The following is a 25,789-nucleotide window of genomic DNA, read 5'->3' as shown; positions in this document are numbered from 1 at the left end:
AGGTTAGACCCGAGACATCATCTGCCACAGCATCGAATCAAAAACGAATCAGGAAAGCTGAGAGTATGATTGGAAGCTCCTCGGCATGAACAAGAACGCGAAACCCACCAATATGTGCAGTTATTAACCGAGGGTCCTCTCTTCACATAGGCGTACAGAGCCGAAGGAAATCAACTCTTCACTGTACTACATAACATCAGAAAAAAGAACAAAAAATACAGATGACATTAGATCTGCACAAGGCTGAAATAGTCTTCGTCTCGTCAAATGCCCTTGACGGCGGCTCGAACTCAAAACGGAGAAGCGGAATGGCTCCTGTGGGCTGGTACGGATTCTATCTCCGTGCATTTGGAGCAATGGCATCACAGCCTGTGGAGCATGTCTGCCTCCCTCTGTGCGACCAGTTATTCGTCAGCTTGCAACCCTTTCTTTCCTGCAGCCGTGCACAGACTCGGCTTCCCTAGAGCTTGGTGATGTTTTTCTTCCACTGCTGCGTGAAGGTGGACTGTGCCTGGATCGTGTTTGTGAAGGAGCACAGATGTAGCCAAAGCAAAAATGGCTCCCCAGCCGATCCATAGGGGAAACTTGATGATCGGCCACTGCGGCTGTGTCTAGGGGATGGCGACAGGTCTTGTCTATGCGTTTGGGTACTTTGTTCTTGGTCTACCTACTATCTTGAGCTAGCAGGGACGTGTTTATGTTTTGCATTTCGCAGCAATCTGTTCAAGAGATGACACCGGTCACCGCTACTTCAGTTCCTTCAGTTTCAGCTTCAGCTCCAGTTCAGGATCCCCGATCCGCGTCTAACCCCATCTCATCTTCCTAGAGACTGCAACGCACGACAACTACCGAACGCTGCCGACTCGAACCGACTCGAACCACAATTGCCCTCTCCTGTTGTCGACCATGTGATTCATGATTCACCACTCTAATCTGCTGCATCAAGGATAGGAGTAGCGACAAGGGCGAGCCCCCCTGCTCGTACTCGCTCCAATCACTCGTAGCAGAGACCGCGACCAGCCAACTCCAGCGTCACAATTAGCAGCACTATCCAACTTTAAAGCTATCAAGGCTTCACCACTAACACTCGTGCCAGATCACAGATCCCACGCCGCACCAGAAACCCTAAGCCTTCACAATACCATATCGGCGTTACGTTTCCAACACGTCTACATCCACATCGAAGCCGCAACTACTCCATGCAGCCCCAGCCTGAACTGGGGTTCCAAGCACCAGGTTCTCGGTCAACAAGGACACATCTTTATCAATACGTCCTTTGGAGACCCGGTCTAGGCTAGTCTTAGCTATGTCTCCAGGAATCGATCACTCGACCCGACCAACATGGACTAGCTAACACTTGTGTGTGTAACGGCCGGACTGGCAGCCAGCTCGGGTGGATATCATTGCATTTACGCGTTCATGTCGTGTCACTTAACTTTCTTGCCCTTCATGTTCGGTAGGGATAGAATTTGGATGGCTGATGCTGCTGTGTACCATTATGAGAGTAAGTGGATATGAACTGACTTTGGACTTTTCCGGACTGTATGTCAGGAAGGGTAAAAGAGAAGAGTAATGGATTGGTCAAGTAACCTCCAAACTAATGCCACCACCTAGGCAAGTTCATCATTTCCCATTACGCGATCTTGTTGTGCTCAGATTCATGACCGATATCCAAGGCACAGCAGAAAGAGAGCCTACGTGGAAACCTCCTGTATCTATCCCATAGCGGTAAAGATGGCTTGGATAAGGTGATCACTGAACGCCTTTGCTCGAATAATTACGTACTAGTGAATTCAGGAATGCAAACAACTTGAAATGCAATGTTCTAGCAAAAGGAAATTCTTTATCTCGTTGATCCAGCCCATTTTTGATATCCTAAATATAAATCCGAAATCTGATGCAATCCCTAGATCCTCAGAACAATATGTGAAACTTCACCAGCTTACGGGGTGCAACGGCTAGTGAAGCGAGGGTACAACGAGCAATCACGGACAGTGTAGCGAGCGCACAACCAAGCCAGGAAACGCTCCAGACCGAGTCCGTAACCTCCGTGGGGAGAGGTACCGTACCTATTTGATGTTAGTAAAGAATTGCAAAGAATAGAGTAAGTCACGGGTCAAACTTACTTGCGCTGGTCAGTGTACCAGTAGTAAGGCTTGGGGTCCATGCCCTCGTGCTTGTAGGCGTTCATCAACTCGTCCCAGTCGTCCATTCTCATACTGCCACCGACGATCTCACCAACGCCGGGCATGAGCACATCAACACTCTCAGTGACGCGGCGGTCCTCGACATCCTTCTTCATGTAGAAGGCCTTGATCTCGGCGGGGAAGTGGGTGAGGAAGATGGGCTGGTTGATGATGTCGGTCATACGACGCTCAGCAGCCTCGGCAATGTCATCACCGAACTTGTGGGGTTCACCCTCCTCGTTGGGGATTTCGTGCTCAACCAACCAGTCAATGGCATCGGAGTACTTCATGCGGCGGAAGGGACGCGATGGGGCCTTGAAGTCAGGGTTGAGCTTCTTAATGAAGGCGGCGATCTCAGGCTCGGCCAGGGTCAAGTCAATGACACGGCAAATCATTGCCTCGAGGTGGTCGAGCAGATCAGTGAAGGTGATGAAGTCCAGCTCGGCCTCAATGTGAGTGTATTCCGACAGGTGGCGTCGGGTGAGCGACTTCTCCGCACGGAATGAGGGGCACACACAGAAGACGTCACCCAGGGAGGGCAGACAGGTCTCCAGGTACAGTTGGGAGGACTGGGTCAGGTAGGCGTTCTCGCCGTAGTAGTCGAAGCCGAACAGAGTGCTGCCACCTTCCACCTGGGTCTGGACCATTGCCGGAGGAGTAACCTCCAGCATGCGGTGCTCCTCGAAGGCCTTGCGGAAGGCACGGAGAACAGCAGCACGAACCTTCATCACGGATGACGAGGTCTCTCCACGCAGCACTAGATGGCGGTTGTCAAGCAGAGTCTGAGGGTCGGCGTCATGCGCCACGCGGTTGGTGATGGCCTCCTTGTCACCAGCGGCCTTGCCAATGATGGTGAAGAAGTCGGCGTGCAACTCACGGTCGTTGGGGGCGTGTTGCTTAGGGGGGACGGCGCGCATCTCACCGTGGATGGCCATAGAGGTCTCCAGGGTCAAGGTCATGATATCGAAGGTCTTGACCATATCGCCGGTCAGGATACACTGCAGGTATCCGTAGCCATCAACCAGGGTGATGAAGACGTAATCCTTTTGCGCACGCATGCGGTGAACGCGACCAAGAACACGAACCCGGGTACCCGGAGCATCAGACTCGGGGGTGCGCAAGCTCACGACCGCCGGGTCAACGTTGTCCAAGCGAATGCGCACAGGCTTCGGCAGCGAGGCATCCTCCTTGATAACAATCTTTTTGGCCTCCTCCAGAACGGCCTGGCGCTTCTCAGCCTCTGCCTTCTCCCGGATGGCCAGCTCGTGCTCCTTGGCAGCCTTCTTCTTGCGCTGCTCAAAGAGGTTGGTGGCCTTCTTCATGGCGGACTTGGAGGCGGGCTTCCACTCCAACTTGGCAGCCGGGTCCACATCCTCACCCGCAGCATCGGTTTGAGACTTGCGAGTCAGGTATTGGATGCCCTCGGTGGTGGGCTCGTGGTTGACCATCGCATGCAAGAGGGTCTTGTAGGGAGCGGCCTCGGTGCCGGTGGCGGTGGAATCGTCGTGGCCGACGTCCTCGTCAATGTAGATAGAGGGAGCCATGATTGCGGTTGAAATGAAATGCAAATCAAGAATGCGCTCTAGCAATTGAGTCTATAGACAGAAATTTGGGGGGAGGACGGATGCTGCGGGCAAATTAATATAGGGTCTCATTTGTGAGTCATCGCATTGGGAGATAAGGGGATATGCAATGCAAGATAAAGCGCCCATCGAGAATGCGTACCACACGAGACAGTTCCAATACCAATTAACAGGGGAACAATGGCACCAGGCCGATATGGAAATCACAGGGTATTGGATCGAGATGAGAAAGTTGGAGGGGTAAATTTCGATGCCACTTCCCCACATGCTGCCTCAGGCATCAACGGAGGGTTGAACTCTTTCCGTGAGTTTTATCTTTTGACATTCGGCATTAAGCCTGAATCGGATCAACTTAAAATTCTCGTGACTAGGTATATTTCATCAGATTATCGATCACTAGATCTATTTAATTCTGTGCAGTTGAAGTTGACGCTGTAGATTGGGTTGATATAAGCATAATTCATCTGGTTGGTCAGCATCGATCTAGTGCATCTATCATGTTATAGATGCAGAATGCCTCCGGGGCTGCATATTCGGCACAAAAAAAAAAAAAAAAAAAAAAAAAAAAAAACAAAAGAAACACCTCCACGGTCACGACGTATATCGAAAGCAGTCTAGTGCTAGTTCTCCAGTTCGCATGCCAGGGGCGCCGAGTGGACTGTGATTGGTGGGGCCTGATCCAGTTCTGCAGGAGCCACGGAACGTTGGTTTGGGGGTGTAAACAGTGATATCAGGAGAAGATGGATGATTCGAATAAGCAACGGGGGATCATGGGGGACAATGATTTCCGATGCCCAATACATGTTCAACAGGAGATATAGATCAACATTCTATCTCGTGGGGAATATAGAAATGAAGAATGATGGGTGAATGGCCCCCTTTGCTTGGTGCTTGTCTCGTTTCTCCTTTTTTTTCCCCTAGAATTCGGGCAATTTACCTTTCCTCTTTCCCCCCTTTTAAACCTTTCATACCTTGCTGGGACTCACCTTCATCCTTACCTTTTCGTTCTTTTCGTTTTCGGTTTGGTTTCGGTTCAACACGTAAATATCTCCTTTCCCCACTCCTCCTTTTCCTCTGATCTCATCTCATCTCCCCCTTTTTACCTTGTACTCTTTGGGACTTTGTCCACTTATCCATTTCCAGCTAATGACTTGATCTCTTAGTCTTTTTTCTTTTCTTCTCTTCTCCTCGGCTCCGCACATCTGCAGGGTTGTTTCTTTTCAGGTATATACCGTGTGACATTCCCTTTTTTTTTTTTTTTTTTTTTTTTAACAAAAAAAAGTTTAGCCGCAGGTTCGTCTCTATCCCCTTGGCCCCGATCCTTAAATGCACATTCCAATTGACATGGTACTAGACACGTCGCCTGGAGAAAGAAGCTTCGTTCTACGCGCCGAACCTTTTTTTTTTCTATTCTTTGCTCTCCTTTCCCTTTCTACTCCCTAAACCACCCCGGTGCACCCCCTGAATGGGAATCTGATATATTTGGATTGCCTTTCCCCCCTTCGGTTTGGACTTCACCTAAACCCCTGAGGGCCTATTGCTTTTGGGTATCAGGTGGATTTTTGCCTCGCCATGCAAACCTCGGATGCATCGAGCATCCCGAACAATTCGCGTCTAATCCCGCCTTCCAAATACAACTTGAACGGTGACACCGGCTTCTCCCACGGCGCCTATCACTCCAACCAGAACCCACAGGGCTTCTCCAACCGCTCGCGTCGCGCCAATATCCCTGCTATAAATACCGCCGCCGCCGGTCAACCCGCCGACATGAATTCCGGCTTCGATATGAATTTCACTCCCCTGCTGCCGTCGCAGTTGCTCGTTGGCAGTCCTTTCCAGCCTGGAACCCCGTCCGCCTTTGCGTCCCCCCAGTTTGCGAATTTTGGTGGCTTCCCGCAAGCCAATGCCAACGGCCACGGTCAGAACTCCCACCTGGGCAGTCCGACCCAGGGTATGCAGGGCATGCAAGGTATGCAGAACCACGGTCTATACGGCGGGATGATATCGGATGGTCTGGGCGCGCCACAGTTGCTGAGCCCCCAGTCGCCTATTAATGGCCTGGGTGGACTTGGTAGTGCGGCTCTCGGAGGTCCTGCGTCATCCGTCTCGCCGGGAATGATCTCGGGGACCAGTCGTACCGTGTATTTGGGAAACATCCCCGCTGAAACAAGCGCCGAGGAAATCCTAAATCACGTGCGGAGCGGGCAGATTGAGTCGGTGCGTCTTCTGCCCGATAAGAACTGCGCGTTCATTTCTTTCTTGGATAGCAGCTCCGCCACCCACTTCCACTCGGATGCCATCTTGAAGAAGCTGGCAATCAAGGGAAATGATATCAAAGTAGGCTGGGGCAAGCCTTCGCAGGTGCCGACCTCCGTTGCGCTGGCGGTTCAACAGTCTGGCGCGTCCCGCAATGTTTACCTTGGAAACCTCCAAGAGGAGACTGTGGAAGATGACTTGCGGGAGGAATTGGGTAAATTTGGCCCCATTGACACCGTTAAGATCGTCAAGGAAAAGGCAATTGGTTTTGTCCATTTCCTGTCCATTAGTCATGCCATGAAGGCGGTAGCTCAGCTTCCCCAGGAGCCACAATGGCAGGCCCCCAAGCGCGTGTTCTACGGCAAGGACCGCTGCGCATATGTCTCCAAGACTCAGCAGCAAAATGCAGCACAGTTCCTGGGAATTGCGCCAGGTTATGCGCATGTGCTGAACTCGGCAGACCGAGACTTGATTTCAAATGCGCTCGCCCAACAGTCCGTCGCGGCAGCTGCGGTAGCCACCACAGCGGGCGGCGTCAGCAACTTGGGCAACCGAACTATCTATCTTGGAAACATTCACCCGGAAACCACAATTGAGGAGATTTGCAATGTAGTTCGGGGAGGTCTTTTACACCACATCCGTTATATCCCTGACAAGCACATTTGCTTCGTGACCTTTATAGATCCTACCTCAGCCGCCTCCTTCTACGCCCTCAGTAACCTGCAGGGTCTGATGATCCACAACCGAAGATTGAAGATTGGTTGGGGTAAACACTCAGGTCCGCTCCCACCTGCGATTGCACTGGCAGTGAGCGGTGGCGCATCCCGAAATGTGTACATTGGCAACCTAGACGAAACTTGGCCTGAGGAGCGCCTCCGCCAGGACTTTATGGAGTATGGAGAGATTGAGTTGGTGAACACCCTGCGCGAGAAGAGCTGTGCATTTGTGAACTTCACCAACATCGCCAATGCCATCAAGGCCATTGAGGGCATGCGCAATCGGGAGGAATATAGGCGGTTTAAGATCAACTTTGGCAAGGATCGTTGTGGTAACCCTCCTCGCCAGGCTGGTAATCAAGGCCAGAACTCACAGAACCGCACTGCTTCTGGTCTGGAAGGACCCCAGTCTCCTCCGGCCCTGAACGGATTCCAGCAGAATCTCAGCCAGTCAGGATCCCAGTCAAGCCCAACCCGCCCTGCTCTGTCCCCTGCACCTGGCTCCACTGGCTCTCAGAATGGACAACAGCGCCACCCTCTGCAGAACGTGTCCTCTCCTTCTGGCGTGTTGAATGTGGGTTCGAACAACCCGCTCACTATGTACCTGAGCCAGATGTCTGCACAGCATGCCCAGGAGCAGGAGGGCCGTATGAACGACCCCATGGCCCTCGCTGGCTTACAGGGCCAGTCTCAGGGTCCCCAACAGTCTCTATATAATGGGACCAGCAACGGTGACCTTTCCAACGGAAATATCGATGCGCCTTTGCATCAGCATCAGCAGCACCAACACCAACACAAGTCGTCTGCGAATGGCTACTTGAGTGTGGGTAATGGCTCGTCTGGTCCTGGCCACCATGCCACTGCCAGTACAAGCAGCCTGAGTGTCCCACGCGCACAGCACTCCCGGGCTGTGAGTCTGCCCTCGTTCTCTCAAGAGCCCTTCGGGCCAGTCTCTGGACAGCCCGGTCACATCCGCACTGGCACAACACATCATCCCCAGGGCAGCTTTTCTAGCTTCTCATCCGGCCTGGGTGGTCTGAACCACACTGGATTCGGACTGGCAATCCAAAATGAAAACTCTCTGCCTGGCTGGGCAGAAGAGGAAATCGGCGCCAAATAATCACCCTCCATGGAGATCCTTACTTCGACTCAAATTTCCTTGGTAACTTTAATTGCATTTCCCTTCTCTTCTTTTTTTGACATATAGTTCCTTTGGATTGTGGTGCCATCTCACCCCCTATTTGCTTCAATTCTTGTATTGGTCTTAATACCTTCACAACTTCAATCTTTGTCTTTCTCTTTGAACCATTTCTTTTATTTTATTTTTTTTTTTTTTTCATACTGTTTTGGCTCCACCCTTTTTTTTTTGAAGTTTTTTTTCTGTTCGCCGCCAATGACCTTTATCCCCCTTTAATTTCAACGTCTTTCTCCTTATCACCTTGTATTGTTAGCTGGCTATGAGTCTTTTCTTTTCTGTTCTCCTGATATCTATTTTGTGAGTTGGGAGGCGAGGGTGAGCCGGTTATTTGTTTTCAGGGTAGATGACAAGATGGTGACATTTGCCCTCTGCTGTCTTGTTCTGCCCTTTCCTTTGGTCACTTTTATTTTTATTGTCGTGGGCAGGTTGCATCGGGTGGTACGATCCAGTGAAAATACCCAGTCTCTTGCTCTGCTCCACCTTTGAGGGTGGGCAATTGGGCCGTGAATGTGTAATTAGTGGAAAGTTGCCGAGAGAAATGAATGAGTCGACGAAGATATTATACCATAGCAGCTTGCTATATACCACCTAGGAAAGTAGCAGTTACTCCTCGGTTTGATGCTGCTTAGACCTGCCGTAGCTATTCACTCCTCAGGTTGGTATGATATACAAACCAGGGCTGTCGCAAAATCTTCGAGAGTAGATAATTCATCAAGAAATAAAGAGCACCGTTCATAACGGTATATACTTTTACTGTCATGACCCATATTAGGTACTCGAGCAACCATTTCAATTGAGTAGCTCTGACCGCTCAGCAAGCAGTTTGAGGGTACTGTATGTATCCGGGAGTGCATTCATGAATATATATTTAAGCCGAAGAGCTCTAGTAAGGTCAGGCCCGGGTGCTTGAGTATCTAGATAAAGTGCCGAGAAAGACAATTTTGAAGGTCTATATATTTCCAAGGTTGTTTCGTCCAAAAAGATGAAGCCAACAAAAAGGCAATGGCTCAGGCTTCAATCAACCCAATGATAAATACCAGCCGGCTCTCATTGTTATTCTCAGTAGTGTGTTTATGCATATGTTTTGCTCTCGCAATGTAGACAACTGGTGGCTACCTATCCTTGATAGGAATCATCAGGCCTATAATAATTTGCAGAGATTCGACCGTTCAAAGGCAGTACCCAGTCTCCTGATATGTCATGAGGTATGACTCTGGAACCTTGATGCCAAGATTGTAGCTCTCTCGTGGACGGCTGACATGAATAACAGTTACGTATACCAGACTTACAAAAGGATTAGGAAGCCCCCAAGCTTGGCATAGCTAACCTTGTCTCCCCAAACGTCTAGCTGCAGTCAACTCTGGGCTCCTACCATCCAGCATAGCAAGGCGGTGCCCGAGATCCGAAAAGCCAAGGATATAGATGAGTTACGCGCTAATGCCGGGGTCATCACCAAGATTTGGAATTAATCCGTAGATACACATAAGCAAGTCAAAGGCCCCGCTCCCGCCAGGCTTAAGATGGAAATCTACATATTCTGCATTGGGTATAGGTAGACAAGCAAACAACATGACCCGAATGGTCACAACTCCGTCACTTAATTCTCTGGCTCGGCAACCCTTTTGTCATGCCACACATTATCAAAGCTTTTTGATATCAAAAGACCTTCAAGGGTAACTTATTTCTGATACCCTGCCCTATATTGACGCCATTCCTTACCAAGCAGCCCATCAGCGCCAGTCCCGTACCCCACCGCCCATGTGGCGAACGTCACAGCGATACCATGGACATAATGACGCCAGCTAATGATCGCCAAACCAAGCACATTCCTCAGAATATGTTGGTTCAGTGTTGGTGCCGGATTCTCAAATCTATTGGTAGCAAAAACAAGTTCGCGCCGTGGCTTGTATACCTTGCGTACCTGAACAGCCTATTGTCTAACTCCCCAGCCATCCATGGGCGTTGTTGTATGTATGTATCCAGTTGAAAGGGGTAGATGAGGAGTTCATTACAGGGTTTGGCGCTGCTTAATGGTCTCTCGGTACCCTAGTCTCAGTTTCGGTATCCAGTGAGGTCTTCCGGTTGTATGTTTGTTTGGTCACTAGACACCCCTCTTCGATCCCCCACTTTGGGCTCTTTGGTCCCCGAGCGACCGATGCTGAGGCCCCCGAGCGGCGATGATGCCATTATTAGGTAGATATTCATGGAACGCCTTGTCGAAGACGTGCCGATTTGGACAGCCACAGCCACGTGGAGGGGGCAAGGATGCGGGGTTTTGGTGAGGGGGTCAATCGGGTGTTATCGGTCCTCGAAGAACTTTGAACTTCAGATCTCATTGGAAGATTCCAAGATTTTAGGTGAAGATAGGTGAGGGGCATTTCCGTGATGAAAGGCGGGAGGACTGAATAATGGCGGGAAGGTCGGGAGATGATCTTAGTCCAGGGACGAACAGAACGCTCATTCAGCTACGCCAAAAGCCCGTCTAAGCTGGACTCCAATGAGAGCGACACGGGAGAGAAGGGGAAGGTGGTAATAGCTTGCAATCACTCCGCTCAACGACATGCATGATTAACGCTCGCTCGATCTCTTTTGGAAGGAGTCTCTTCTCAGCCGGCAGACGTGCCTCGACCAACATGACGAATCAGGCAACCTGCATGCACTGAAACAGTTTGCTCTGCATCATGCATCATGCAGCCGATCCCGTGACGCGAACTGAGCCCGCGATCTGGCGGCAACTGATCGCGTCTCGATTCACTTCCTCTCTCGAGTGGATATAAGTTGGCCTTACGTATAGTGTGTAGTATGATGCGATGCTGCATAAGATCACCGTGGTATTTTATGGTATTACCCGTACCGGTACGGTAACAGTTCAGTCTCGATAATCCGTCAACAATGGCATCCTGTACTGCCTCGGGAAGATCCCGACAAAGCTACCGGGTGACTCTGCTGAAGAAAATCCCGTGTTGAAGCGCGAATTCCGCACTCGGAGTGGGACAGGGTGTCCCGTGGATAGTTTTTCAATAACCAAAGACGAGTCTCGGCTTTCACTCCCACCTAGGATAATGTCCAATGAAGAGTGGGGGGTCGTACGTGCATATTGACTCGGTTGTGAGGCTCTGCCGGTCTAGTGGTCACGATACGACATTAGCTGTCACGACATTGAAACACGCCGTGCATTGTGTCTCCAATTTTTTATGTAGCCAGTTCTGTGTACAAACGGGGTGTATAATACCAAGTCCCGGAACCCCCAAACCTGCCATTACACATACTGTACCATCGTTTCCATGGTTAGAGATTATTCATGAACAAAGTTTCTGGGGATCGTGCTCGCTCTTACCTGTCGAATTCGGCCTCAACGGTCTCGGAGGATCAATAATTCGGAATTGAGACCGCCGCCCGAACCTACCGAAATCCACATACTATTTAAGACTCGAAGTCAAAGTTGGCCTCGTATCGTCACACCCTTACTTGAAGATCATGAGGTCAGGGGTACTCTAAGGCAATAAAAAACATTCACGGCCGAACACGGAGATCACCGGGTCAGTGCCCATCTGAGTATGAGGTGCGAGGGAAGCAACAGTGGAGTCGAGCCTTAGGGGGGCGAACCACAAGCCGTTGAATCATGAAGGATTCTGGGTTGCACTAATACCCGCATTTCTAGATTTTTCTCTCGCGAAAATAAATGAATTCTAGAATTAAGATTACTGCCTAATAGAGTAATTGAGATGTTGGAGGAAATCCAAAACCCCATCAAAAAAAATGAATCCCCCTCCGATTCGGCGGAGATACGGAAAATCCCGTGAAGAAACGGCCGTTGAAGGATGCGACCTCAATTTCTCAACGATACAACATTCCTACCTACTGACTCACACAGACCCCTACGTCGAAATTGCCCCAAGTAGCATTGTTGTCGACACATTTCAAACAGGCTGCCTTAGCTCCGCGCTAATGTCCCGATGACATGTCCGCGGTGTGATAGCGCTGTACGTGAAGCATTAGTCCTTGGCTATCACACGTTGATTGGATCGCTCGTGAAAATCAAGAAAGAGGTTGGCCACGCATGGTCGTGAGACATCGTTGATCTCTCAACATTTCACGGGTTTCACGGCGCGTACATTTGCGGTCGCTCATGAGGCATTGCAACCCACCGCGATTCTGTGATTAGTGGACTAATTCTGATTCGTATGGAGCTGGTCGTGATCCCTGTCTCACCGGAACGGGGTTCGGACTTTACATCCAACGGGACATGGCCGTGGCCACTTCGCTTATGAGTTGATGATAATTATAGTCACAATGGGTCTGGTCCTGCACGGCTCGATCATGTCGTATCACAGCATCGCCCCCGCTGTGTGTAGAGTATTTTACCCTTGGTACTTGTACTTGAACGTGAGGTGGATCAACAATCTCGAATCGTGAATCTAACAAAAATAAACCGGGGGCCGATGGCTCCATTCCATAGACTCCATTTCTGGGGTGTATCCACGGCCCCTACATCTGGAGCTATGAATATACGAACCGGCGAATCACAAGCCACCCAGCCACTTCCCGTTTAGGCTAATGAGAGGCATGAAGCCCACAACGGCAGCACTTGCGTGCTTTTGTATCTAGTAACTTCCACTCGAAGTTAATCATATAACGATCCCAGGCTAAAGGAGGAGCTTTGAACTTACTTCCAGCCTATCAATCATACCAATCAAATATATTTCCGGTTCAGCCTACGTATCAGAGACAATCCTGTCAGACCCACATTGCGGCGCGGAGCATCTGTGACTGTTAGCGGGGCAACAATTTGGTGGCGTGAGACTCGGCCTCGTTTCTCCAGTAGATCATGGTTCATCTGACGCCTTAGTGACGAAGGGTACAGAACAATAGGGGAATTCGGATCAAACATGCCGTTGACCTTGTCCTGGTTCTTCATGCCGATCGAAATCCCTCAGGAGCGAAAGGATCCAAGAATCCAAGAATTTCTAAATGAGATTTACAATTTCAATTGTCCCTTCACCTCCAAATTTGACGTGAGAATAGATACGACGATCACGATACTGATTCAGGTGATCCAAGCTTCTGCAATCAGGCAATCCCTCACCCGAAACCCACGTGTCTTTAGTGCCCTAGCAGGGTGGTCGAAGCGCGGCCCCCTCTGAGGAGCTAATGACTTCGGGCTGAGAAGGCTTGGTCAATGCACCTAGGAAATAGGGTCATTTAAAATGCCGAAAGTATGTTGGTGCCTATATTGCCTTTATGAGGTAGATCAACCAACATAAATCTCTCTTCCGTGGCTTAAAACCCTCCCTTCAGCCATGAACCTAGCACACACGCACAAGTGGGCCGGGTGTATCGTGTCTGGTCAGCCACTGCTTGTGAAGAAGATCAAATGCTGAAGAGCACCAATGGCAATATTCGGATTGGGGGATATTGAACGGTCCCCGTAAGTAGCTCTCGGAAGCTATGACCTGACTCCGTTGTACTCCATAATTACGCCGTGCTTTCTCCGTATCAAAAATCTGAAATGTAATGGTAATCATTGGTCAGCTTGTGGGAATACGGGATTGATCCACACGCCCTTTTGTTTTTTGTTTTGATTTATTTTATTTCTTTGGCTTTGGCTTTGGCTTTTGATCATTTGAGACATACACCCGTGCGCTTGTCCTAGCTAGGGAAGACACGAGAAACGAAGATTGGTCTGTGGCAGAATGGATCTAATCTGGGCAAGCAATTTCAAAATAAGTTAATCATCCGGGTCTAATTTCTGATTTGCCCGCTCGCTTATCATCTTACGGGCTGATTTGCGCGGTCGATCGGATCCCTTGTTTGTGCCGGAATCCGAAGCCTGAGGCCTAGTCCTGCCCTCCTGGCTTCATGTCATTTCGTTTCCGAGATCTAGGCTAGAAAAAGTATCATGCAAAGTTAATCATGTGCTAGCTGCCCTGAGCTAACGCTGTACGTGATTGCCTTTGTTTGGGCATTGTCTAGGCCCCGACTTTTGTCACTCTTTCCTTTTCTTTTTTTCCTTGTGATTTCAAACAATGTCCTCTCTTTCTCCGGGTACCTCTACATCCTCTTGCACGACATAACATTAGTGTTTCTGACTGCTTACGGCAGCTACTCAATCTTCAGCATTTAGACTTTTTCATCTACGAGTGTCAGCCATGTCAGAACAAACTGTAATCTGAGCACGACACCAGTTTCTGGATCGAGAGGGATCCGGGCCACATGGTGTCGGAGCGCCGCCGTGCATTCCTCTCTGGACCTAGTTGAGATCCGGTCTTAGTCAAGAGTGCGAAGTGGGGACAAAATCAAGTGGAGTCAATACGTAACCATTGAACGAACAGTTTTGAGTTCTGCAAGCCTTGGTGAGGCTGAAAACCTGGCCGTTTCGGGGCCGAGAAGGTCGTTTTCGGCCGTATTGAGTAACAAATACGGAGAAGCTGGATCCATATCCATGCTGGACTGGATCGTAGCAGTAGGATGAAAGATGAATTACGTCAATGTAAGCGAGAAAATGGTTGATCAATGAATCCCGACCGTGCAGCTTACCTGCTATTCTCCGCATCCAATCCCACTGTCTAAACCATCCCTTGAGAAATGATGAGCACCAGAGCCAAGCCCAAGCCACGAACAGTTGGCTCATGGAACCCCAGAAAGGAGCCGGGGGTGTCCCACCGTCAACGAATAAGATACCCGATGTCAATGTCCAGCCTTAGGCTATGGGCGTAACATGCCACGCGTACGAACATAGACGGCGCAGCTCAACGAACCAGGATCTATGCAGGGTTGAATCGGACGACGGTCGCCCGCTTAATTAGAAAATCGCGCGAACTTGAACCTGAAACCACATGCTGTGGCCCTCCTCATCTCATGCGTGAATATCACCAGTCCGCGCTACGACGAATATGAATGTGTGGGGATGAACTACCATGTTCATTTTCTCTTTTCTCTCTCCCCTTGTCTTTTTTTTTGGTCTTCAAACTTGATTACCTAGATATTTGCGCATTTACCTATCTTGGTCTCCCAGACCGGGATTCTGTCCTGCCGTCCCCTCCATCTGCGCGGTTGCGCAGTCACTGCGCGTTTTCATCTTGCAGGGGTTGCGGTGTGGATTCGAATGACGACTCACATCATTCGCTGCGTCTCCCGCTTTTGTTTTTGTCCCCCAAAGCCCGCAGGGAATCGTCGATCCCGTTTCCTTTTCGCACTGGTCTCCATACTGGTCGCCTATGCAGCTCCGTTCAAGGGGGTCGGTTTCATTTCGCTTCATGTTGCCGACGTAGTATCCGTTAGGCGGCCTAGATTGCGTGCACACAGGGACTAGGATGCGGATGCGGGATCTTGTGGATTCCAGTCTCTTACTCCTTTGGTACCGAGTTGCAGACGGCGTCTATCGCTAGCGGGCTCCGGGGCGATGGCGTCGGCCATATTGTGGGTAGGATGGACTGGGCTTGCTGATCGGGCGCAGGTCGAGTATCTCAAATCGCACCGGCAATCGAACTTCATTCGAGGCTGTTTCAATCAAAGAAATCGAGTCGACCTCCAAGTACGATGTAAGGGAAAATATATGGACAGAACGGGATCGACGGGAATGCGATACATCCTCTCAGCCCATCATAAAATAGTGATGAACGGATTTTGCTGATTGGTGGAACGTGTCATCTTTTTTCATCAATACCTCGCAGTACAATCCTTTTTTCATTTTTATTTTCATTTTATTTATTTTCACCAGCCACGTTCCACGCTAGTCGAATGGCCGTTGGAAGTTACATGCACGACATGACTCGTGCAAAATGTGACGCTCTCGGATGGCCACAGGGCGGACGGAATCCATGGTTCAGAGCAGGGCAGACTATTTCCTTATCTGCGTAATTTATGCTTTGGATTCGGAGTCTCCGGGCGGGTATCCATTCACGTGACCAGATGTCGCTGCGGCTACGCGACTAACGCCGTTTCAGTATAAAATGATTGGATCTGGTGGAGCGAATGTGGACCTGGAGACAAAGAAAACGGGCGGGGTCGCAGGGCAGGAGCCATGTTGATCTTGATCTGCACGGAACCGGGAGCTCTAGCCCGCTCATCGAGGCGTTACGGGGCTGCAGGAGGGGAAAAGGGGTGGACAAAGAAATGCAGGCAGGGATCTTGCTGGCCAACAAAAACAGGATAGATGAGAAATGAGAGACGAGAAATGAGAAATGAGAAATGAGACGCGAAAAAATGGGGCGGCATTGCCGCTATTGAGCTAGAGGCGTCCAGTTGATATTTTGATTCGTAGTACTCCTAGCTACGAGATTGCGCGGTTACTGCGACTCTTTAGTGGTATTGTCAACAGCTGAAACGATCCCTGGTCTTTGCGTACGCTACCCTGGACACCGTGCACTCGTGTCCCTTTACCTGAAGAAAATCCAAGCCGTTGCAGATGACGATCAGCACTGGCGATCAGGCCGCCCTCTATGTAATGGCACAGACTACTTCTCCGGCCCAAGGTGAACAACGGCCCTGGCATCAAGGTTCTGATTCTGAGAATCTGGTTTTGAGCTCTGGTTCTTTTGCTCTGATCCGAGGGGTAAAGTGGAGCTCGTTAAGTCTCGACTCTCTATCGTTCAAGGGTATGGGTGGGGAGTCGAGGAGCTCGGCTGGATCGCCTGCACATCCAAAGCCGAGCGGGATACTTCCAAAACTAGTAGTTTAGTTGTAATTCAAAGTGGGAATTTCCTCCGGGTGCTGCCGATGGGGGCCATAATGCGCATCATGTCCCCGCGCAAGTTGCCAAAGTGGCACGCTCCTCTAACCATGGTTCGCTCTATCTTGGACATATTGAAATCAAATCTTGACTTGTCGTTGAATTTGCTTAGGGCTTAGGTCTTTGGATGGAAACGTCGACCTCCACAGGAGAAATTTGTTTTCATTGTCGCCTAGCGAAAAGATATTACAGGTTGAAAACTTTTGGAAAATCAAAATCAAAATCAAGATACAGGAACAAAAAATAAAATAAAAAAAGCAAGAAAAAGCCGCAGTAAAATTACAAAACGGTGGAAAATATGCAGATGCGTTGGCAGACGCAAAATCCCCACCCACTGCATCTGAGGCCCAAATTGAGCCCGCATTAGCTCATTTCTATCGGCGCTCTGATTCGCTCCGCGGGCCCAGTGCCATGGCGGCGTCGCAACAGGTGACTCTTGGTGATCCAATAGACGCCGTGCGTTACTGTTGGTTTTTTTTTCTTTTGACTTCTTCCATCTAACGTGCGAGTCAGTCAATTCGCGCCGCATATCCGCGAGAGGGATAAAAAAAAAAAGAGGGTCTTCAACGCTCTGGGTCAGAGCGTCTTACCCACCACACTAGAGTAGTCTCTGTCACGGTCGATTCTGTACAGAGTACTCCTGTTGCTCACATGAAAAAAAGTGGATTAGGCATGGAAACCAAAACAGAAAATGCACGCGAGTGTGCAGCTATTTCTGATTCTGCATGATTATCTTCATTTTCAAGGCCTATGACCGGGATTGGCTCACATGTTTCCCTGCCCAATCTGACCCCTGCAAATTGTTGCTCGGTCTGCACCGCTATTGGGGGGTCCTTCCCCATTGCGTAGCTGCGCTGCTCAGGTTTTCCTAAGGCATATCGCTATTTGTAATTTATGCCCTTCGACCATGGTTCATAGTTGTATAGCTACCTAGGTAGTTAGCTAAGCACAACTGGGTCCCTGGAGACATATCGGTACTGCCGAATACATACGTATACCGATTACACGCGCGTCCCCACAATTTGTCATTCTTTTTTGCGCGGGCGATGAGTGGAAAAGGCTAATGCTAAGATACAGTATTTTTGTCTGGCATTTTGCATAGTGGATTCCCCCGCGTAAATTCCTCCATCCACTTCGTATTTGACCGAAATGAAATCTAATAATTCAAAATTCGAAAAAAAAGAGGAGAAAAAAAAAGATCGTCCGTGCTAGATTGTGTCATCGTTAAAAAAGCTGTTCCACCAGCGAACGAAAGTGCCGCGTCTCTTGAGACAAAGAAACTCTACCCACTTGGAATTAAAAAAAAAAAAAAACAATTATTAAACAGAAAGTAGCCGATCATTGAAGATAATATTACCCGATCCATAGAAATAAAAAAAAACCATACAAGACCGAGTATGGCCGTAGATCGCCACCAAACTCTTCAGGGAATTCGAGATATCAATTTAGACAGTGGCGAAATGAACCATATGCTAAAGCACCGGACACGGAGCACCCTGTCCGGTTCACCGAAGTAGTACCCTCTTTTTCACTCTGGGGGTGGAACCGAATGTAGGTCCCCCTGTTAGCCCCGAGAGGAGCCTTGTGTGTATCCGCGGTACAACTATACAGGGGGGGCCAAAGGAGCGACGACCAGCCCGACCCGCGTAATTGGTACGCTGCACCCAACAGCACAGTTAGCTTGGGACTATTATTTTCGATTTTTCTTTTCTTTTCATTTAAGCCCGTGTGTGCTCCAGGTGATCTGCCATTAGAATCCTCTTGATCTATAAACCTTGGCTCCCTTCTTGAACCTGAAGGTTTTTTATTTTATTTTTTTAAAGATCTTATACTTCGACCCTCCGTACCCTGATCTTTTCCTTCCCTCTCCCCACCCACTTCAATACCTTTGGGATATCCATTGGGGGATTGGGAACAACTCGATACTTGATATCGACTAAATTCGTCTGATCAATTCAATTCTGTGGTGGGACAATCCGGGTTTCACAACTACCCAGATTTTGGATCCCAGAAAAAAGAGGAAATCATCTATAAAACGACACACTGCGTCTGTCTCCCAGCTTATCGCATTTACATTCTGCGTTCCACCGTCATTACCTAAAAACACTCCGAACATCTTTCAAAATGAATGAGAAATATACACATCTGCCAGCAGAGCGACAAAGTCGCATGAACATCGACTCACTGCTAAATCCTCCAAGTGACGAGACGGAGTACAGCACCACAGACTCCCCATACTCGCAACACGCCACACTTTCTACCTCGTCACACAACGCTAGCTACACAGCTTCCCTAGGCTACCCTCAAAGCCCGAACCAATACTGGTATGGCCGATATGGCGGCTACCACGACACAAGCCCTGGCGCAGCCTCAACAGCCACGACAAACGTCAGTAGCACATCGAGCGGCAGCATGAATCCCCAGCAACACCACCACCACATGTTCCTCTCATACCGTCCTTCAGGCGGCAGTGCTGGTAGTGGAGGAAGAGGACCTGGATCCGGCCACAGCTCTCCAGATCCGTACCACCAGCGCGAACGCTACGACTCCGTTTCTAGTAGCTCTAGCAACAACGGGAATGATCGCCGACGGCCCCCGAGACCGAAGTATGAGGAGGAGGAGATGTACTTTATCTGGTATCACCGCGTGGATCTTTGTCAAGAGTGGAAGGAGGTGCGCGAGAGCTTTAATCATCAGTTCCCTAGTCGGCAGCGGCGCGGATTTCAGGGCATTCAGTGCAAGTTTTATCGTTTCATCAAGGAGAAGCAGTGTCCGACGCTACGGGAGCAGCGAAGGATGCGCGATGGAGAGTTCTTGCGTGAGGGCGCTGAGTCCGGTGCGCCGCGCTTCGGGGTTATTGAGTGGGCGAATGTCTGGTATCCCTGGATGCGCGAAGACCGAGAAACAGCATCGCGACAGCAGGCGGCGCATCGGCAGCGGATGGCTGAGGTGGGGGCATGATTTGATTTGAGGAATAATTTTGGAGTTTTGTTTATATAATGATTGGGAGAGGTTATCTGTCTGACCGTTTGGGGAGAGGCTATTGTCTTGCGTTTCTACAAAGATACCTCATGGGAGTTTTATTTCGGGAGGTTATTTGTCTTCGTTTTGCTTGGGTACTGGAGGCTATCTCATCTTTCGCTTTTTACATGGCTGGCTCAATCAGCCTTTCTATCATGTCTTACCATTACCTACATCTAAAACCGACTAAATGTCACATTCAGCAATGATGAAGGAACTTTTTTTTCTCAGTGCCCCGTTGAACTTCTTAGCAACTCGACAACCCCTTTCTCTGGACTCAAATGACAAAAGCCCATACTAAAACCCTCGAGTAACCGCACTAACAGCAATAACAACCTATTACCAGAACTAGAACACCTAGCCCTTTACACTAGCTCTACGTACTGGCTAAGTATAGACAATTCTGCGTGATTCAGTCCAATTCAAAACCTCAGCCTTGCCAGCCTTGTCAATCTTGCCCTGCAAAGCGGTCATATAACCATACAGTAATAAAACAGTAATACATTATACCTTACCAGAAGCAGCGGATTGATGACCGCATCATAGCGGAAATTGAAATGATACGGTAAATACTTAATCAGCAATTATTCAGGGCCCGCATCTATACCAAACAGGAAAAATTAATTTATATTAATGGGAAGAATCCAATATGACTATCACAATCAATCAATTTTAGAAACACTCCTACCCGTGCACAAGGTCAAAGACATCTTTGACTCGTGCTGATCTCAAATTCCCCCCTACAATGCAGATCCCGCCCACCGAACCGAGCCAAATGAACCCACTTGGAGAGGGCCTAGCCAGTTAGCTACATTAGTTACCCCCTATGAAGAATTGTTTGATTTCCACACAAAAAAGCAAATGTATGCCCCTTTACGGATTACTAAGAGTGAGATTGGCTGTGAACACCGTGCAGGATTCGATCTAAGAACGGGTCTAGAGTCTATTTGGTTTGGGATTCCAAAGTTGGAGATCGAATGCGAGCGTGATTACCGGGACTTCGGGAATATGCTGGGCTGTGGTATTCTTTCAGTCTGTGCCTTTAGGTTGGTTTGTGTGATCCTTCCGGGGAATTTTCTCCCAGTATCTATTTACAAGACTCTGGACATTTTGGTGTCGAACCCCCGGGGCCGACGGGGCGGACTGGGGCGGACCCGGAAGATAATACATTGCACTCACGGGTCTCGGTCGGAGATGAATGGGTGATTGGTGATGGATGAGAATAAGCGAGGAGTTTGGGGGAATTGCCAATTTTGTTTATCTATATTGAGTTCCTTCAGTATGGTGAGCTATGCATAGCTGTCTGGGTAAGAGGTCTAGGACGGAAAGCATGCTCGTCTACCAACTGGCCATAAAGTATGGAATCGTATCTGAATACGATGTTGCTACACATTCTGCACACAAGCGCAATCTTTGTTTCGGGTTTTCCGAAGAGGATCCATGTGAAGGATACGAAAATCCTCCACGTAGATCGCGGACCCCCGAGCCTGCGAAAGGATTCATCTACATCCTTCTAGTCATTCCATCCCCCTTCTTTGCCACGCGGCATATAGAGTTTCATGCAACCGTGCTAGCCTCGGACGTGACACGCGAAGGCTGGCGCATAGGCCTGCTACATTTTGTACTGCAAATAATCCCCCTTAGGAGCTTCGTCTGACATATGTACGCGGATGTCCAGGTTTCAAATCGTGTCTATGAATCAAGTGTCAGCTCTTGAAGGTACTGGTACCTACAATCTCATTCAAAGACGCAAGATGGCCAACTCGTAATGGGATGTCTATGCGTCCATCAATGAAAACGTCTTGAGAGCGCCTTGAAATTGTAATTTATTACCGGTTCATTATTGCCGGCCGCGACCCCTTTGTCTTTCCCACTAGCCCGAGCCCCCGAACTCATGATCATGCCACGATATCACTCTCTCCACTGCACTACTACAGTAGCAGTCATGTACGTGGTGTCAGGGTGGTGTGTCTCAGCCTCACCGCGATTTGCTGCAATCTAGCGAAAAGAGCTAATATGGGTGCTATAACAAGACAGGGATAGTGCAGCAGCTCGAAGGATTGCCATGTGTCTTGAAGCTATGGTTTGGGGGCCGTGAGATCCGTTGCTGCTATTTTAGTTACGTACGTGGGGACCACGTTACGAATCCTGCGGTCTGTTGGCTTCGTGGCTGTTGGCGTCCTGCAGGATTGTGCTGGTGTGATCAGTGTACTTCAAAGTACAAGTGACTCCAGCCTGTTGCAACGCTTGGTGAGTTGTGATGGAGATATGTTGGTTTCAAAGGCCCATTATTAATTACTGTTCTGGGTACGGTTTCCAAGATGTTTATGCACATTTCTGTACATATCTGTATCTAGTTCAAAGTGGACCCGTTCCTCATTGCCTCGCTTCTCGTATTAAGCTTACTGTGGAACGTCCATATCCACATTCATCCCGATGGATACCCAAAAGTAAAGGTGTTCATGGGAACTGCCTGCAAATACACGAGGCGAATGATACGTCGAATACAGTAACAAGGATCAGTTGTTGGATATCATCATCAGCACTAGTACCCAATGTAGCAAGAGGGGTCACATTGAGACGTCTTGGTTCGTACGGGAATATGTCTGTGCTCCGCCTCGGGTAAATTAGCACGATAGTGACGAACTTCTTTGATGAGACCGGGTCTACATCATTTTTCCTTTTTTGGTTGAATCGAGCGTTATTGTATTCACACAGACACATGTGGAGCCTGGAGGAGAGGCTGTTATGATTAATACTTAAGACTTGAAAGAAAAAAGGGAATGGCGGAAAGTGTTCGAATGCTAAAAATGGTTTGAATAAATCGAAACGAACTTTCAAGGCTAGATTAAGTGGTCAAATGGTGTCCATAAGACTTCGTGTCGCTTTGAAAGCACACAGAACATTAAGTGTGACTTCACCCCGGTACAAACAATCAGCCACGTTAGGATAGTAGTGGGACTGCCTTCGGCCCAGTCTTTCCTCCATATCAATAATCGGTTCTTTGCCCATCCCCTGTCAAGTCCTTCTTCTCGAGCCTTCCTCTCCTCACCACGTCATTCCTACCCATTTTACTTCATGTCGACATGAGATAAAATGATTGGAGTTGCGAGGTTTCAAAACTTAGGGGAGGGAATCGAGCTCCAGTCACTCTCCCTGGTAGCCTCACTCTCACTCTCACCTTCATCGCCATGAGTCTCCTCAACGCCACGAGTTTCAACATCACGAGTCTCAGTACCACGAGTCTCAGCACCACGAGTCTCAGCACCACGAGTCTCAGCACCACGAGTCTCAGCACCACGAGTCTCAGCACCACGAGTCTCAGCACCACGGTTTTCCTCAACAGCACGAGTCTCCTCGGAGACTTGGAGGGGCACGCCTCCACTGCTGTTCTCATTGCTGGCTCCGTTGCTGCCTTCGTTGCTGTCAACCTGCTGCGGCCGGGGAGTAGCCTGACGATGAGTGGCCTGGTGGTCAATGGCATCCTCGAAGCCTTGGCGAATTCCTGTGGCTATCTCACCCGCGATGAACCTATCATTCCTGTCCATCTCGACGACGTGATCAATGTACCCCACATCCCCTGGGACGAGCTCCGACGGAATTTTGTGTCTCTTGGCTCCAAACATCGGGGTTCGGGGGTAGTTGCTGTAATGGAACCCTTTCTCAAGCTCACACCTAACCACCGAAAGCGAGTCAGCCCTTACACCATGTTTTCGGACGAATACTTGAGCGTCTTACGGGTCCTTTTGGAACACGGGGGCAGACATAGGCCAGTTATTCTGAAACCACTCAAAGACTTTCACACCATAGGAAATGCTTTTCAAGAAGTAATACACCGTGGTGCTCTAAATCGGGTCAGTTATTCATTTCGTTCTCATCCGGAAAGCAAAAGATGCTCATTGGCACATACCAAGTCTGGGCTAGTGTGGCATATGACGTGGTCAACCTTGTCGACATCGACCAGATCTAGCAGCCATGACACGGGTTTGTCTTCATAGAAATTGACTCTCACGACACGAGACATTCCAGCCTTGTGCAAGGTCGCTGGAGCCTTGTCTTCTGTCACAGGATAGTTAACTTTGACCCCAATGATTCTATCGTCCATGTCAATGCCCCAGGGATAAGCGGCGCCGTACGCGATGCAGTCCTTTTCGAAAATGAAATCCACATGCACCTCGTTGGTGTACACCAGGACCTGGTCGATCGGTCCCCCGTGAACCAGACACATTACGTGCTCGACATTCCACCAGAATGGCAGATTAGAGAAAATGATACGCCGCGTTGACGTGGGCGAGTGGGGCTTTGTTGGCGTCTTCTGGTTAGCCACCTGGAGCTTGGCTGCGTGTTCCAGGAATGCGTTGGAATCAAGGTTTCCACTGGCTTCAAATGGCACCTTGGTTTGGTAGATATCATCTTTTTTACCGTCACCAGCCTGCTCGGCTTCTTTGGTCGGTTTGATGTCTGCCTTGAGAGGCTTTTGGGGGTGAGGATACTTGATGGGCCCCAGATGAAGGCTCTTGTGAGCCTGCTAGAAGTCAATATTGTCAGCACATGAATACTTACGGGGTATATTTCTGGAGCTGAAATAATGGCTCGACACGATATTAGAAACAGGGTTTGCCATGACTCAAGCGGAGGTGAGCCTGCCAGGACACGATTTGCACAGCTCAACGTGATGATTGCACGATGAAGAATGTATCTCAACAGGATGTTGCGAAACAGGAGAGGTCTCTCAACATGATGATGGACGAAATCTGTTCTACAACAAGATGATTGCTCGACATGTCGACTGCACAAGAGAAAAGGGTATGGAAGTGGGCTTTGAGGGGATGGCCGAAAGAGTGATGCTACTTGAATCGTTGATGCTAAACATACCTTGAGTTGGTCTCTGTCGTACCGAACGTGCAGCCAGTTAAAGAGAAGAACTCTCATGTCCTGTTGAATCGGATCCATGGTCTGGTCCATGTTCAACGCGTTGAACAACGAAGAAGATTCGATCAGAGGTTGACTAGGACCAGATTGTGGGATGTGGCAATAGGAACGGTTGAATAGAGAAGAGAAGAGGAAGAAGGGTGGACGATATACCAAGCACATATGGGAAGTGAGCAATGCTGTTTGCAAAATTTGCGGCGACATTCTCTCACCATGATATTTTGGTGTCAGCAAGACAATCTTGCCCAGCAGCCGATTTACCAATGGAGAATGTCATTCAGTTCCATATCCTTGTTGTCCTATTGTGGACCATCATGCCCTTGACTCGGGGGCTCTACTCCGAAGGGAAGAAGATCCTTGAAAGTATAGCAAACGATCAAACGTATCTCTTGAACACTCGCATGTTTCAACAAACTAACAAAGAGTAGGCTTGACATGTCACTTGACAGCCTATTCGTAGTCCCAGTCTATTCTGCAATCTTGAAGTCACGAAAATCGCAAGTACAAGCTCCTACAAACCATAGTGAGCCCCGTGAGTGGTAATGTCTTTCATTGGGCTTTCGTGCGAGTATATTGACCACGGAAAACGTGGGGCTTGAATGCACATACAATGACATACAAGGATGATTCAAAAACAGTGTCTAATGCTTTAAATATTGCAAGTTGTATACTCCGTGGGGAGAAGAGGGGCGCGCGTGCACGTTGCGTCGAGGTTCCTGTCTGCTTATACTCCGTGGAAATTGCCTAGTTTTTACGTGCTCACTAGGTCCTTTGCGGGTGATTCTCAGCGAACGCAACAAAGAAGCTATGTGATATCCTGCAGTAACTCTCTCACAAATGCTTTGGATTACCGGGATATTGTAATCTTAATGCTATTTAAATTGTTGTTTCTAAGGTGAAGATTATGAATTCCTTATACTCCGTGGGCGTAATCGCGTTGCGAGTGCGCATTTTTTATCAAGTACCAGCCACATTAATGCTTCCCATGAGAATACTACTTAGCTACGGAAATACTCACGCATTCATTGTTACCATAGCCCGATATTGTGATCTTTTTATTGATTGTTCTTTCATCCTTTCATGCTTCATCATGTATCTATTTGCTGGTTTAATGGATGCGAATGGAGTTTTCGCAGCATCTCACGGCCCTGGTCTAAGAGGTACAA

General features: G+C 49.0%; 6 protein-coding genes across 6 annotated transcripts; 2 read left to right on the top strand and 4 right to left on the bottom strand.

The window, feature by feature from the left end:
• Nucleotides 1-1,942: 1,942 nt before the first annotated feature.
• On the bottom strand, nt 1,943-3,730 carry N7484_008936 (asparagine--tRNA ligase DED81; the record flags this gene model as incomplete). Its single annotated transcript, XM_057119323.1, has 2 exons — nt 1,943-2,069; nt 2,127-3,730. 2 exons carry the CDS (start codon nt 3,728-3,730, stop codon nt 1,943-1,945), a joined length of 1,731 nt encoding a protein of 576 aa, XP_056968878.1.
• A 1,611-nt stretch (nt 3,731-5,341) lies between these two features.
• N7484_008935 (putative differentiation regulator (Nrd1)) lies at nt 5,342-7,861 on the top strand (the record flags this gene model as incomplete). Its single annotated transcript, XM_057119322.1, has 1 exon — nt 5,342-7,861. One exon carries the CDS (start codon nt 5,342-5,344, stop codon nt 7,859-7,861), a length of 2,520 nt encoding a protein of 839 aa, XP_056968877.1.
• Nucleotides 7,862-12,462: 4,601 nt separating this feature from the next.
• Nucleotides 12,463-12,857, bottom strand: N7484_008934 (uncharacterized protein; the record flags this gene model as incomplete). Its single annotated transcript, XM_057119321.1, has 2 exons — nt 12,463-12,543; nt 12,687-12,857. 2 exons carry the CDS (start codon nt 12,855-12,857, stop codon nt 12,463-12,465), a joined length of 252 nt encoding a protein of 83 aa, XP_056968876.1.
• Nucleotides 12,858-14,933: 2,076 nt separating this feature from the next.
• On the bottom strand, nt 14,934-15,355 carry N7484_008933 (uncharacterized protein; the record flags this gene model as incomplete). Its single annotated transcript, XM_057119320.1, has 2 exons — nt 14,934-15,247; nt 15,301-15,355. The coding sequence occupies 2 exons, from the start codon at nt 15,353-15,355 to the stop codon at nt 14,934-14,936; spliced, it is 369 nt and encodes a 122-aa protein (XP_056968875.1).
• Nucleotides 15,356-18,794: 3,439 nt separating this feature from the next.
• Nucleotides 18,795-19,631, top strand: N7484_008932 (uncharacterized protein; the record flags this gene model as incomplete). Its single annotated transcript, XM_057119319.1, has 1 exon — nt 18,795-19,631. One exon carries the CDS (start codon nt 18,795-18,797, stop codon nt 19,629-19,631), a length of 837 nt encoding a protein of 278 aa, XP_056968874.1.
• A 3,176-nt stretch (nt 19,632-22,807) lies between these two features.
• Nucleotides 22,808-24,656, bottom strand: N7484_008931 (uncharacterized protein; the record flags this gene model as incomplete). The annotated part of the gene is made up of 4 exons (XM_057119318.1): nt 22,808-23,366; nt 23,430-23,536; nt 23,602-24,216; nt 24,567-24,656. The coding sequence occupies 4 exons, from the start codon at nt 24,654-24,656 to the stop codon at nt 22,808-22,810; spliced, it is 1,371 nt and encodes a 456-aa protein (XP_056968873.1).
• Between the last annotated feature and the right edge of the window lie 1,133 nt (nt 24,657-25,789).

Source organism: Penicillium longicatenatum, assembly GCF_028827895.1.
Source record: "Penicillium longicatenatum strain IBT 33135 chromosome Unknown contig_6_segment0_segment0, whole genome shotgun sequence".
Lineage (NCBI taxonomy): Eukaryota > Fungi > Ascomycota > Eurotiomycetes > Eurotiales > Aspergillaceae > Penicillium > Penicillium longicatenatum.
Note: the sequence above shows the minus strand (reverse complement) of the source record. Positions and strands in the feature narration are given on the sequence as shown.